The 15,623-nt window shown below is 44.2% G+C and overlaps 1 protein-coding gene across 1 annotated transcript in view; it reads left to right on the plus strand.

Annotated features, from left to right (window-relative positions):
- The window catches only part of LOC309521818 (transient receptor potential cation channel subfamily V member 6-like), a gene marked incomplete at its 5' end in the record, with an annotated part of 33,305 nt that overhangs the window by 5,724 nt on the left and 11,958 nt on the right, over positions 1 to 15,623 (plus strand). Inside the window, 6 exons of the mRNA XM_082204779.1 lie at positions 8,670 to 8,767; positions 9,995 to 10,117; positions 10,771 to 10,911; positions 12,756 to 12,854; positions 13,786 to 13,961; positions 15,059 to 15,205. Of these exons, the coding sequence (XP_082060905.1) occupies positions 8,670 to 8,767; positions 9,995 to 10,117; positions 10,771 to 10,911; positions 12,756 to 12,854; positions 13,786 to 13,961; positions 15,059 to 15,205 (784 nt within the window). The remainder of the gene's footprint in view (positions 1 to 8,669; positions 8,768 to 9,994; positions 10,118 to 10,770; positions 10,912 to 12,755; positions 12,855 to 13,785; positions 13,962 to 15,058; positions 15,206 to 15,623) is intronic.

The following is a 15,623-nucleotide window of genomic DNA, read 5'->3' on the forward strand; positions in this document are numbered from 1 at the left end:
AGAGGTGCACGTAAGTAGAGGTAAAGGTAAAGGACCCCTGACAGTTAAGTCCAGTCGCGAACGACTCTGGGGTTGCTGCGCTCATCTCGCTTTACTGGCTGAGGGAGCCAACGTTTGTCCGCAGACAGTTTTCCTGGGTCATGTAGCCAGCATGACTAAGCCACTTCTGGCAAAACCAGAGCAGCGCCCACTGTATAATTAAATGTCAGGATGATAAGTTAGTAGAATGGTCTGTATCCATTATACTGTATGTGGGGGATACCAATTTTGAATACACCCCTCCCCCCCAAAAAAACCCCCACCTCCCTGCAAACAGCTGTCTAGCAGCAGAGTGAGAGTTTCTAGCCGATATCTTGCCTGTTTGTGCTGGTTTTTTATTTCCAGGAAATTTGAAAAACGGGAGGTTTAAAAAAATGTCATTCCTCCACTTGTAGGCTCAAGCGATAAGGTCCATCCTGTCACCCCAGAATTCTTTCACCCCATTCTGCTGCATGTGTTGACCAGACTAAAGACATGAAACTAGTAAATTAAATTAATATAGTGTGTGCTGGAATGTGGGTTGCATGGCTAGGAGTTTGGAATAAGCTTCCCAACACAAAGCCAAGAGCAGTCAATTCCATACATGTGGCAATAAAAAAATCATTGCGCTCCTCAAAGTCTTATTCTCAGTTGCCTATCTTGGCAATGGCACGTATTTGCGTTAGTTTACAAGGATCTGGGGTGTGGTTGGTTCTCTTTAGTCTCACCCATATCTATTTTTTTCCATTTGAAGAGTTTACAAAGCAATTAAAATAAAGATCCCTGTGATTTTTGTAAGCACAAAACCAACTGTTTTATGCTTTGGAGCAGGGTCATCCTGGTGATTTACAAAGGGATAGGGAGAACCTTTCATCTGTAAGCCGATGAATACAGTTTATCTCCCATTGTTAATTAGAAGTGGATAAAAACTGGTGACTGCTCTTGGTAATGCACAGTAGGTGTTTATTTTGTGGTAGCCTTTGTCTGTGAAAGCTGGGGAAGGTAAATTACATTGATCAGTGGACAAGAGCTATGGACTTGAAAATATTGCAATCATGAATTACCTGGTTCGGTTCACACATAACACTAGGCCAAACCCCTGCTTAGCATGCAAATGTGTGGGATACCCAGAGAGTAGACCATGGCTGCTTTGTTCCTCCCTGGCAGTCTTGTTGCTGTGCTGTGCTAAGCTGTTGTTTGGCTTAGTTTGTCATCCAGACCTGAGCTCATGGCTTAACTCTCTCTTCTAACAAAGCAAGCTGTAACCAAGGGTCTGTTCTGTGGTTTGCAACTGATGGCTTGCCTAGGTGAGTGAAACCGCAAGCCTGGGTTCCTGACTCCCATCAGCACCAACCAGTACAGCCAGTGGGAGCTTGGGAATCCCAACAAGTTCTGGAGAGCCACATGTTCATCAGTTCCTGTTCTAAGTGATCTCCAGGGCCAAGACTGACCTCTTTCACCTTCAGTTTTCAAGATGTATTTATTGTTCCTCCCAGTTACTCCCGTGCGAAAGGCATGTGCCTGGTTCACATGACTTGCGCGAGAGTTCGGACACCACTTTGCAACCACTTTGCACCGCTCCAAACATTTTCACTGCTATGCTGCTCCCACCTAAAACAAGGTTTGGCTTAATGTGTTCCGTAAACCAATCCACCGAGTCTGGAAGAACAATGCTGGCGAAAGGCAGTTAATTTTAGAATGAGGGAGAAATTAGCCGTATTCTGGCAACCACCATGCATTTCTCTCGTACAGACTCACAAACAGGCCCAGCTCACCATGTCTGAGAAAATAAAAAGTCAAGCATATATCTGAACCCAGGCTTGTGGTTTATCCCACTCCAGGCAAATGACAAGCTTCAGCCAAGGTTTAATCTAGGCCAGGCATCCGCAACCTGTGGCGCTCCAAATGTTTTGGCCTACAACTCCCATGATCCCTAGCTAACAGGACCAGTGGTCAGGGATGGTGGGAACTGTAATCCAAAATATCTGGAAGGCCAAAGGTTGGGGATGCCTGATCTAGGCTTACCTCTCATGCTTTATCTGGGAGAGACAAACCCCAAGCCCATTGCTTGGGTTCCATGGCAGGAGCCCATCTATAGAATGCCATCTTTTAAGGAAGACCCAACGATCGCAGAGTTTCAGCCCACAAATGAATCATCGCTAGTTCTGTGTGTCAAATTATCTTCGGCTCACAGGTTTCCTTATGGGAAAGCAGGCCTTACGGGAGATCTAAACAGCCCAAACTTGCAGTTTAGGGACAACCCTGGTTTCTCAAATGTCCCCAAAGACTGTTTATCCTGCAGGCATTTCAAAAGCACCGTGAAAGTGAATAAATAGGTCAATGATTATTAGCATCGCCATAAAACCTGAAATAAATAAATAAATGCCATTGTATTGATGAGTTACTAATTACAGAAACTGACAAGGGTTCCTGTTTGATGGCCAGCACCTTGCTGACTGGCAAAAATTCCTCTTCTCTTTCCCAGGGACACTCTCCAACCAGAATCACGTTGCTCCAGTTAGGCTTTTCATTCCAGACTGAAGCAGAAGGTTCTGCTCTGAGGCTTGCCTACTGGTTTACTTGTCCAGAATAAATCTAAACCTGGAACTGTTTCATGTAGCATTTTGCAAATAGATCCAGGAGATAACCTGGTTTCGAACTAGGTGTTATTTGGACAACCACATATCGAGACACAGGGCTGCCGCTGAAGATGGCATCTCCGCCTTGAGTTACCTTCTGAAACGTGTAGTAGCAACCCTGTTCTCCTGCTTCCCAACATGAGCTGCCATTTATAGGGGCACAGAAACACACCGGATGATGTGGGAGGATGCAGATACCCTATTCCTGAACAGAAAGAGATGCTTGAAAACTCTCTTAAAGTAAATAAATGAACAAAGAAACCACAGAGCATCACCAGGCTTAGGGAACCCAAGCCTTGGGGAACTTAGACGTTCCTTTTTCTGTACTGGCAAAGTGCAATTTATTATTTGCTTTCTTGGTGGAAGAAACTGGTGTGGGCTTCATGTTAACAACACATCTGCTTCCCCACTGTCAGGTTGTAGGTGCGGCTTAGGGAGCCATAACTGCACTGCTTGCCTGTGATGTCAAAAGTTTGTTTTTTGCTTTTCTGATTTGTTTCACTTGGCTTTTGGCATTTGCAGACAAGTGATTTTAATTACTCCAGGAAGAGTGCTACATTGTATAATAAAACCTGGTTTACAGTTATTTATATGATGGTGCCAAAGAGTTTGTCTGGTCAGGTGCCAGGAAACTCAACAAGGAGCCAGCTGATGCTTTTGAATATGCAGAGCAAGTCTTCCCTGAGTATATGTGGAAACTTTAAGATGGAACATCCCAATAGTTACTGTGTTGGTTCTGTTATGAAGTGCAGAGCTTCTAACTCCACTGTTGACTTGGGGTCCTAGTTATTTTAACTGAGACACAACTCCCTCACCATACCCCCATCAAGTAGTTGCTTAAAAATAATGTATGATGGCAAAGATATCGGTTATGAACTAGGATCCTTCAGGGTTGTGTCTTGTCTATTTCCACTAATCCAAGTAATCCCTGTGATTTCCCCAAGATTTAAAATAATAATAATGCTTATTATTAGTGATGTACCCCCAAAACAAGGTGTGGCACGACACAAGCTATGATACAAGCCCTGCCCAGTGGGCTATCAGTCTATTTATTCAACAAAGAATGAAATACCTAAATACACAATATTCGAGCTACAATAGTAAATACTCCTGGAGGTTAGACCAATTGTCTGTTTAAATGTTTATACCACCCTCCTAAATTAATAAATCATAAAGTCGGAACAGATTTGCATAAATTTAGAACCAGATCAGAGGTTTTGTTGGTGTGTGGATTTCAATGCATTGATGGGTAGAAATAATGAACAATGAACAAATGCAGTCCTTTAGACAATGATGATGCAAATATTCTGGAGAGATATTCACAGGATAAGGTTATTAACAAATATGAGCAAATTCTCTGTTCTATCATATGCACACATCTGTTACATTGCCAAAGTGGGGGGCCTCTGGGTAAAAAAAGGCCATTGTTGTTTAGTCGTTTAGTCGTGTCTGACTCTTCGTGACCCCATGGACCAGAGCACGCCAGGCACTCCTGTCTTCCACTGCCTCCCGCAGTTTGGTCAGACTCATGTTGGTAGCTTCGAGAACACTGTCCAACCATCTCGTCCTCTGTCGTCCCCTTCTCCTTGTGCCCTCCATCTTTCCCAACATCAGGGTCTTTTCCAGGGAGTCTTCTCTTCTCATGAGGTGGCCAAAGTATTGGAGTCTCAGCTTCAGGATTGGTCCTTCCAGTGAGCACTCAGGGCTGATTTCCTTAAGAATGAATAGGTTTGATCTTCTTGCAGTCCATGGGACTCTCAAGAGTCTCCTCCAGCACCAGAATTCAAAAGCATCAATTCTTCAGCGATCAGCCTTCTTTGTGGTCCAGCTTTCACTTCCATACATCACTACTGGGAAAACCATGGCTTTAACTATACAGACCTTTGTTGGCAAGGTGATGTCTCTGCTTTTTAAGATGCTGTCTAAGGCCATTACTCCTGTTTATCTCCAAATGGGGGTAGTGTAGTTAATTCTATCTTTGTTTCATGTAACATAATTTACATGTAAAATATATTTTTGTTGTAAGTACTCTGAGGTATGTATTTTAATACATACTAGGAACGTATATTTCCCCTCAAAATAATATTTAAATGCCCCTCCCCTGAATATTCTATTTAAATGCATATTTTGCTAAGTTTGAATAACCATGAATTGCATTGCAACATTCAGTATAACACGAAACTTGGAATTTACCTTTTCTAAAGCCATATAAGGCTGAAGCTGATAAGATTTTCCTAGATTTCTTTTTTACTGTGAATTTCCTGTATCCAAACCCAGTCACTGTCCTTTACAACGCTATTGCTGGAAAGCAAACACTAGTTATGTTGTTTTCTTGGCTTTATTATCTATACTGATGCAGAAACTGTTGTAGCAACGGTTGTAGCATTCTGTTGCAACAAACCCTTCAAAGACTTTTGGGGAAAGTGAAAACGAGGATCACTTACTACTTTCTTTTCTCTCGCTTTGTAAAAGAATTGTACTTTTGTGGCTTTCCTGGCCGCGATTGTTGACTGGAAGAAAAATAGGTGGTCATAGAATTGTAGAGCTGGAAGGAACCCTGAGGCTCACCTAATCTAACCCCTTGCAATGCAGGGATATGCAGGTATCCCATAAGGGAATCGAACCTGTGACCTTGGCATTATCAGCACTATGGTCTAACCAAGTGAGCTATCCACAAGTACTCATGCATCACCTTCAACAGACTTTCCCAAACAGTGGTCCACAGACCATCAGTGATCTGAGAGCTTCCATCAGGTGGTCTTTGGCATGTCTGTAAAAACAAACCAACCCAACAACAATTAAAAATCATGCAGCATCTAGCACGGTACATTTCAATTATTACAACAGGCAGAAAAATCATTAAGTGGCCCACTAAGACCCTTAAGGGACGCGGGTGGCGCTGTGGGTTAAACCACAGAGCCTAGGACTTGCCGATCAGAAGGTCGGCGATTCGAATCCCCGCAACGGGGTGAGCTCCCGTTGCTCGGTCCCTGCTCCTGCCAACCTAGCACTTCGAAAGCACCCCAAAAAGTGCAAGTAGATAAATAGGTACTGCTCTGGCAGGAAGGTAGATGGCGTTTCCGTGCGCTGCTCTGGTTTGCCAGAAGTGGCTTAGTCATGCTGGCCACATGACCTGGAAGCTGTACGCCAGCTACCTCGGTCAGTAAAGCGAGATGAGCGCCACAACCCCAGAGTCGGTCACGACTGGACCTAATGGTCAGGGGTCCCTTTGCCTATACCTTTAAGACCCTCAGCAATTTTTTGTGGGGGAAATTTTAGGACTACTTCCTACAACACCAGCTATGTTTATAAGCATTTACTTGGCCGTCATTTAAACTCACAGAAAGCACTTAATTAATGGTCAAGGCAAATCTAAGGAACAAGAGTTTATTGAAATGGTGTCCATGGCTCAGAATGGCGAGTTATGAAATTCCCGCTAAGTTACAGAAAAAAATAGGCTTATTCCCAAGTTGTGTGCATAGGATTGCAAGCAATGACTTGCCCAGTGCTACAAAGGGGTTTCAGCTGCTCTAGTTGCTAAGAGACTGAGCTGAAGTTAGGGCGCTACATCCTCCCCTTGCCATCATGAGATCATTAAATGGTCTTAGTCAAACCACTCATGTAATATGAGGGTGATAATAATACTGATAATGCCACAGGGTTGCCGTAAAGGTCACTGTGAGATAATGTATGCAAAACACTCCATCTGAAAGTGATGTTTAAGATGATAAATGTTATTACTTGGAAACGGCTTGCGTTTAAAGGGAAGTGCTTTGTTCATCACCATAATACATTTGGGGAAAGGTCTGAGGGAGACGAGACCAGCTCTGTCTAGTCATTAAAGGTAAAGGTAAAGGACCCTTGACAGTTAAGTCCAGTTGTGGATGACTCTGGGGTTGCGGCGCTCATCTCGCTTTACAGACCGAGGGAGCTGGTGTTTGTCCGCAGACAGTTTCAGACAGTTTTTCCGGGTCATGTTGCCAGCATGACTAAGCTGCTTCTGGCGAACCAGAGCAGCGCACGAAAATGCTGTTTACCTTCCCGTTGGAGTGGTACCTATTTATCTACTTGCACTTTGACATGCTTTCGAACTGCAAGGTTGGCAGGAGCTGGGACCGAGCAATGGGAATTCACCCCGTCACAGGGATTTGAACCGCCGAATTTCTGATCAGCAAGCCCAAGAGGCTCAGTGGTTTAGACCACAGCGCCACAAGAGGCCATAACACCCGTGATTTTGGTATGTGTATACTTCATTTATTTATTATCCAGAAAGCAGAATGGCTGTAAACTATTAACTCTCAGGGCTTCTGTAATACATTGGTTCTCAAACTTAATCCGTTCCAGAAGTCTGTTCCAAAACCAAAGCATTCCAAAACCAAGGCGTGCTTTCCCATAGAAAGTAAAGCAAAACGGATTAATCCATTCCAGACTTTTAAAAACACCCCTAAAACAGCAATTTAACATGAATTTTACTATCTAACGAGACTATTGATCCATAAAATGAAAGCAATAATCAATGTAGTGTACTATAAAATAAATAAAACAGCATTGTAGATGATAAAAATTAAAATTATTATTTTTTCTTACCTGCACCGATGATAGTCATTGTTGGGGGTGGGGTGGGGCTTTTATCAATTTCCACAGTCACACAATCAATCAGTCAGTAGCTGAACTGGGATCCACACAGTCACAAAACAAATTAACTGAAAAAGCCTCAAAACAAAATAAATAGCAAAAACAAAAGCACCAAATATAATCTCCAAATATCACCTTAGAACATTGCAATTAGAAACAGAAGGCTTGAATTACAATGGGGGGGGGGACGCAAATTAGCAGTGCAACAGGAAACACAGGGGGGCTCAAAACAGAGCACGTTCGGCTTCCGAAAAAGTTAGAAAACTGGAACACCTACGTCCGGTTTTGCAGCATTCGGGTTCCAAGTTGTTCATGAACCAAGCTGTTCGAAAACCGAGGTACCACTGTATCCTCAGGGTGTTGGAACCCCTAGGAATGGACGCTGGTTGTGTTTGCTCATTTCCCCCTGTTGTTTGTGTGTAAACCTTTAACACTGCATAAATAAAAGGTTTGTAGTTCTTGTTACAGGAAGGCGGATCCCTCTCTCTTGTAGTGGGGTAAAGCAGGGGTTTCTTTGGTCTTCCTCCAACTCCCTCCCTAGCCATTCCATGGGTTTAAAGGTCTTGATCTTGTTGACAGTCCTTGACCCTCTTCTGCTGAGATTTTAAAGCCAGTTAGAGCCAGTTGCCTGATATCTGTGCACTTGCTGCTTGTGGAACTGTATGGCATGAGGATGGCTGGCTGGTGGAATTCCTCCCAAGTTGCATAAACTCATGAAGACTTTTGTTCCTTGCATTTGGAATCAGAAAAAGAAAGCCTTTTCAATATGCTATGTTCAATAGCAGAGTAGTTATAATTCCATCAGGGTAAAGGTCACCCTATTGCTGCTTATATAAAACAGCTACTAAATTGTAATGTATATCACAATGACTGACCCCACAACTGCTGAAAAAAATGCCTCTTGGAGCATAACAACCCCGGTTAGGTGCATTTGAGGTTTTCCTTATTTTGACAAACTTAGGCCAATGAAAGCCAACCCCATAATACTTTTACTAGCTTCTAGAGTGCTGAGTTTGTGGCAAAAGACTAATTGCAGCCATAAAACCCTGTTGAATCTGCATCTTTCTTCTGCCTCTGTACTGCCCCTGTGTGGCCTCAGATAAATACTGCAGAAGCTGATAAGACCCTTCATTCGCCATATGGACTGTTGTTTTTTCCTCTTCTCCTTTGTTAGATTCTGGATTTCTGCAAACACCACAGGATCATACCTATTATTATTATTATTATTCCTTCCCATTCACACCCTTTCCTTCCATCCTTGTGAAGAGAGCATACGCTGCCAGCCCCCATAACTAATCTTGAACTTCAAGAGCTAATTTCTCACTGGAGCAAAATGTGAATAGTTTTTTTTCTTCTTTCTTTCTCTCTCATCTGCAGGATCTGGGAGACTCCACTCCTTCTGGCTGCCAAGGAGAACAATGTCCAGCTCATCAGGAAATTGATCTCGGAAGGTGCCTGTGATGTTTTGCAAAGAGGTACTTATCCTGGGACGCGGGTGGCACTGTGGTGTAAACCACAGAGCCTAGGACTTGCCAATCAGAAGGTCGGGGGTTCGAATCCCCGTGATGGGGTGAGCTCCCGTTGCTCAGTCCCTGCTCCTGCCAACCTAGCAGTTGGAAAGCACGTCAAAGTGCAAGTAGATAAATAGGTACCACTCCAGCGGGAAGGTAAACGGCGTTTCTGTGTGCTGCTCTGGTTCACCAGAAGCGGCTTAGTCATGCTGGCCACATGACGCGGAAGCTGTACGACAGCTCCCTCGGCCAATAAAGCGAGATGAGCGCCACAACCCCAGAGTCGTCCGCGACTGGGCCTAATGGCCAGGGGTCCCTTTACCTTTACTTTTACTTCTCCTAGACCCCTACCAATGAGAGGGTCCACTGAAGAGCCACATTAAAATAAATTGCCTTGACCTATCATAAAATCAAATAATTTTAGAGTTGGAAGGGACCATGAGGGTCATTTAGTCCAAGCACCTGCAATGTTTTAGCTTTGGTTCTGTCCAATTGCATTGGTACTACAGCCTAGTTTGTACTATCTAGGCTGGTGCCCTAAGGTGAGACACTTCTCAAATGCCCCGTATCCCTTGGGTACATTCTTTATCTTTAGTTGTAATTACAAGCCAAACTAGAGGGATAGGGGAAACAGCCCCCCCCCCTTTTTGGGTCACATGGCCACCATGTTCACAAAGGGGGGAGGGTCAGAGGGTCTAATTTTCACAGCAAAAGGGGGCATATGTGCGGGGGGAACTAAACCATCCCTTGTCCCCTCCCTGTCACAAACGAGACGTAGCCAATGTGGTGCCCTCCAGATGATACTGGATTACAGCTCCAGAAAGCATGGGCAAAGGTCATGGATAATGGAAGTTGTAGTCCAAAAGGATGATAGAAGTTGTAGTTTAACAACAACTGATGAACACCACATTGACTATCCCTGACTTACAGACACTCTTCTTTCTGCCCACCTCTACCAGAGTTTGAGTTGGGAGAAAAGTGTCTGAAACAATGGAATTTGAGGAGGGGAGCATGTAACTTTGCTCACTCACTCACTCAACATGTCCCCTTTTCACTATAAAAATCAGAATTTTTCATCCATCCACGGGCTTAAATGTGAACAAGTCAGGCACCTGGATGCATAGATGTCTAGCTCGGCCCTAAGTGCAGTTCAGTCTTAGGTGACCTTTGTGTTTTCCTCGTCCTGTGCAGGAGCGGTGGGGGAAACAGCCCTGCACATAGCTGCTCTCTACGATAACACGGAAGCTGCAGAGGTGCTCCTGGAGCTGGCTCCAGAACTCATTAATGAAAAGATGACGTCAGAACTCTATGAAGGTAATTGCTGTCAAAATGCAGGTTGCAATTCACATAGAAAAAGATGAGCAGTTACAATATTTGCAAACTTGTATCATAATGTGAAATGGATAACAACAGACAAAAGGCATGTATGACAATGAGTGGAAGTTTGTGCTTTTGCTTTTGCAATAGCTGATAAAGGGTAGTGCAGCGGAAATGGTTTTAGAGAGAGATGGAAATCCCAAATACAGGATTCAAAAGATGTGGGTCATTATTTTTCTCATTAAATAAATCCTCTGAAGCATGGGGTGGAATTCAGTGTTGTGCACTTCCAATTGTTCTGTTTGTGAAAGCATTTCAGCTTCCCAGATGGAAGGATCTCCCTCTCTCCTCCATCCCATGTGTTGATCCAAGGGGTTCTCTTAACTCCTCAAGCAAATTTGGGGGATGCAGGAGGAGGAAAGGGGGAAAGCCCCCTTGCACAAATGCAATTCCTTTAGTAGCCATCTGTTGATAGGGCTGGTTAGGTGAAACTTACCCATGTTGTTTTTTAATGGCTCCGAAAAACAAAATGTTGCTATCAAGTCTGCTAGCAATTGACAGAGTAACACTCCCACAGGATTGGTGCAGAGAATGTCCTGGTGCGAGTCTTTAACGGAAGGTTTGCTTTGTTTGTTTAATGTGAATTGCAGGACAAACACCTCTCCACATTGCAGCGATCAATCAGAATATAAACCTAGCGAAATGTCTGGTCAAGAAAGGGGCTCACATCTCCACTCCTCGAGCTACGGGACTCTTCTTCAGGCGCAACCCCAAAAGCCTCTTCTACTTTGGTATGATTTGCATCGGCTGCTCCAAAGAACGGGATTGCTTCTGGTAACTGGTAGAAATGTTGTGCCCGACAAGGTTTAGCAGAGCTTTCCAAACTGTGTGTCTTGACACGTTCGTGTGTTGCGTGAACACTCCCCATGCTACTCCCAGGGCTGAATGCCCAACTCCTAGTGGAGGTCAGTCGGGCTTCTGCAATGCAGGGGACAATTTGGTGTCTCTGTTCAAAACCAGCACCCCAAGCAAGTTCAGACAGCGGCTCTGCCCTTCACATCTAGAATTGCTGTTTAGCAACAAGCAATACAGAGGGACGCGGGTGGCGCTGTGGGTTAAACCAGAGAGCCTAGGGCTTGCCGATCAGAAGGTCGGCGGTTCAAATCCCCGCAACGGGGTGAGCTCCTGTTGTTTGGTCCTTGCTCCTGCCAACCTAGCACTTCGAAAGCACCCCCAAAAGTGCAAGTAGATAAATAGGTACCACTCCAGCGGGAAGGTAAACAGCGTTTCCGTGCGCTGCTCTTGTTCGCCAGAAGCGGCTTAGTCATGCTGGCCACATGACCCAGAAGCTGTACGCCGGTCCCTCAGCCAATAAAGCGAGATGAGCGCCGCAACCCCAGAGTCAGTCATGACTGGACCTAATGGTCAGGGGTCCCTTTACCTTTACCTTTAATATAGTTCCTAGTAATGTTGGGTGTGACATCTATGGCTGTAATAATGCCCAATTCATACAGACAAGTCACCAAGTGATAAGACAAAACACCCTTGGCACCAGTTGCATTGGAAAAGAAAGAAAGAAAGAAAGAAAGAAAGAAAGAAAGGAAGAAAGAAAGAAAGAAAGGAAGGAAGGAAGGAAGGAAGGAAGGAAGGAAGACAACACTGTCCCAACCATAAAAACCAACTTGTTCTAGGCAAAAGTCTCCTCCAGCCCCAATTACAAATGGCATGACTATTTAAATCTCAGCCTGATACCTCCCCGACCCACGCTTCCAATGATCTGCTTTGTTGAGATAAGGATTTACCCCCTTCATGCTGCTAGATAGAACCATTCGGTAAAGGTACCCCTGCCCATACGGGCCGGTCGTGTCCGACTCTAGGGTTGTGCGCCCATCTCACTTAAGAAGCCAAGGGCCAGCGCTGTCTGGAGACACTTCCGGGTCACGTGGCCAGTGTGATGATGCTGCTCCGGCGAACCGGCACCAGTGCAGCACGCGGAAACACCGCTTACCTTCCCGCTATAAGGCGGTACCTATTTATCTACTTGCACTTAGGAGTGCTTTCGAACTGCTAGGTGGGCAGGAGCTGGGACCGAAAGACAGGAGCTCACCCCGCTGCGAGGATTCGGACCGCCGACCATGCGATCGGCAAGCTCTAGGTGCTGAGGTTTTACCCACAGCGCCACCCGCGTCCCATAGATAGAACCATTACAGATGCATAAATGTCCCACAGCAGGCACAATCTTAGAAGAGGCATTCTCTGCATGAAAAAAGGAGGAATGTCTCTTCTAAGAAGGCAGCCATCACCTACAGCTTTTGTAACCACCTGTATCTTCTGTGTGATTAATCAGGGGGCACCTTATTAATGAAAAAATAGTCTAACCAGACTTTTCCAACTTGGTACCTTCCAGATGTTTTGGACCACAACTCCTGTCATCCCCAGCCATCAGGTGCTCCTGAGGATGATGGGAACTGTAGTCAAAACATCTGGACGCCACCAGGTTGTCAAACGCTGGTTCAACCAGTGAGCCAGCCAAATGTTATAGCCTTAATTACTAAACTTCAGAGAAATATCCCCTCCCCCTCCAAAGGCTTGGGTCTTGTTTTAATCCTGTTTTGTCCCTTATATTCATCTTCAGGGGAGCATATTTTATCCTTTGCCGCCTGCACAGGAAATGAGGAAATTGTGAGCCTCTTGGTGGAAAATGGAGCCGATATAAGGGCACAAGATTCTCTAGGTAAGAGACCTGCAGTCAGAAGGATAATTTATTCTTTTTAGTAAAATGGGGCAAATATTTTTTTTGGGGGGGTTGATCATGGTAGAAGCCAATGAGTTAAAATTTGAGGTGGAAGACATCTGCAAACTCACCCGTAAGCCGGACAAATCACACCTGCACCATTCCTTGTCTAAGAAAGAGGGATGTTATTAGATTAAGACATGCATTGCTATAATGATTGCATGCTTTTAACTGATTCATGGATCAGGCAATTTATATTTACATACCAGCCCCTCAATACTAATTAGCCTTAAGCTGATTAAACAATCTATGACCTTTTAAACTGGGGTGGTATTGTTTTCATTTGTTACTATGTTCTGTATTTTTGTGTTTTAATATTGTAAACCGCCCTGTGAGCTTTGGATGAAGGGCAGAATAGAAATGTAATTAAATAAATAAAACAAAGCAGTGTATCACAAAAGTGTTCATATATTGAGGAGGTGATAATTTTATATGTGTATATTTGCCCGATCAATGAACCAGTTACAAGTGTGTGACAAATGACCAGTAGCCCATTATTAGACAAAGGATGATACAGGTGCAATTTATCTTGTTTATGAAGTGGGTTTTTCTTTACAATTTTAATTCTAGTTTCTATTCTTTCTTAAAAAGGACATTTTTAGTGCGTTATTTTTCATTGCCTGTGACACACCACAGCTGAAATAGCCTCAAAAAAATGCCAGGCGGTGCTCAGCCACAATCTTTAAAATTGGCCCCATCAGTTTAACATTGATTTAATCAAATACTTCCATTGGTTTAAATCTACTGATCACATCTGAGCAGAGCTTTACCAAATAATCTGATATTCGCACAGTAAGCATTATCACTCAACTGCTGTGTTTCGTAACTTCAGTTCCCTGAATATGGTTCTCTTATGCTGTTTCCATTTCAGGTAACACTGTTCTTCATGTCCTGGTACTTCAACCCAACAGGACCTTTGCCTGCCAGATGTACAGTCTGCTTCTTGCCTACGACAAACGAGAGGCTGGCCTGGGACCTTTCGACTTGATCCAAAACCACGAAGGCCTCACTCCATTCAAACTGGCTGGAGTCGAGGGCAACACTGTGGTGAGCACACAGTCCAACTAATCAATGTGGGAGACACCTTGAAGGGGGAAAAAAGTGATTTTAAAGCAAATGGAATTTCAAATTTGTGGGCACATGTAGAAAAATTATTTGCACAACCAATAAATTTTAGTGATTTGTGGATCCCCTTTCCTACCTCACTCCAGTTTGCAAAACTGGATTGGTAAACAAGATCATTGCAAAACAACTACAGTGGTACCTCGGGTTAAGTACTTAATGTTGGGATACTGCCAGGGAGATAAAGTCCATCATGGCCCCCAAGCCGGCTGCCAGACGATCCATCGATCTCCCGCAGTCACGCAGTATGAGCGATTAGCGACATGAGTTTCCTGAAAATATCTTGCCACATTCCAGGGCTCATGCACACCCTTATCAGCAGATAATGCACAGCCAGAAGTCCCACTCAGGAGAGCATTATTTACAAGCTTTTATTCAGCGTTGATCAGAACAAAGAAAGACATGACTGCCTGCGACAGTGTCTTCGACAGAGACAGAACGAAAGCAATAGCAAACATAAACATCCTGTGAACAGGAAATACGCAGGCTGTGACACAAACATCCTGCTCCCTTTTAAGGTGGAACGGAAATATCCTAACACTTAATTCGTTCCGGAGGTCTGTTCTTAACCTGAAACTGTTCTTAACCTGAAGCACCACTTTAGCTAATGGGGCCTCGCGCTGCTGCCGTGCCGCCGAAGCATGATTTCTGTACTCAACCTGGAACAAAGTTCTTAACCTGAAGCACTATTTCTGGGTTAGCGGAGTCTGTAACCTGTAGCGTATGTAACCTGAAGCGTATGTAACCCGAGGTACCACTGTATTCTGAAATGTGTACAGTAGATTAATTATGCACCGGGCTTGGCTTCCAGGTTTGCTCGTGCCCAGTTAGGCGAACAAGTACAAAAATTTCAAAGGTAGCTGGGTTTCGTCAGTTCAAATATTGTTTCAGGAAGTGCAAATTAAGTAGGTTTTGGGGTCCATGAATTTTCACCCAAATGACAACAATAAGCTCTGTCCTCCAACCCAAACAGTCCAGCACCAAGTCTTGGATTTTCTGTAACCCTTGCTGTCTTTCTTCAGATGTTCCAGCACCTTATGCAGAAGCGAAAGCACGTGATGTGGTCCTTTGGGCCCATTAACAACATTTTCTACGACCTCACGGAAATTGACTCCTGGAACGAAGACCAGCCTTTTCTAGAGCTTATTGTCTCAACCAAGAGAAGAGAGGTACTGTGGAGCTCAGATCCTTTTTTTTTTTAGTCTTTGTGGAAAAGAGGACTTGTGCTGGTAATATGGAAGGAGCAATCTGAGTGGTCCTTATCCCAGCTGTTCGTACAATCCACAGTGCTTAGGACTTCCTTGGCCAGCTGATGAAAGGAAGAAGGAGGAAAAGTGGTGGGATTCCAGAACAGGATTTGCATCACGGACTTCAACTTTGTGGGACAGAGTGAAAGAATGCAGCCTTGCACTGCAAATACACAAACTGTCCGTTGGAACATTGCTGAAGCTGCAGGTGACACTGTAGCTTTCCAGGCTAAATGGGCTGTGCGCTTTTCTGTTTTCTCAGTGAAATTAAGTAGGCTGTAATACGCACAATATTGGCTACCAAAGCATTACAAGGTTTGAGCAGTTTGTATTGATGGAG

The sequence above is a fragment of the Podarcis vaucheri genome, assembly GCF_965113315.1.
Source record: "Podarcis vaucheri genome assembly, chromosome: 17".
Taxonomy (NCBI): Eukaryota; Metazoa; Chordata; class Lepidosauria; order Squamata; family Lacertidae; genus Podarcis; species Podarcis vaucheri.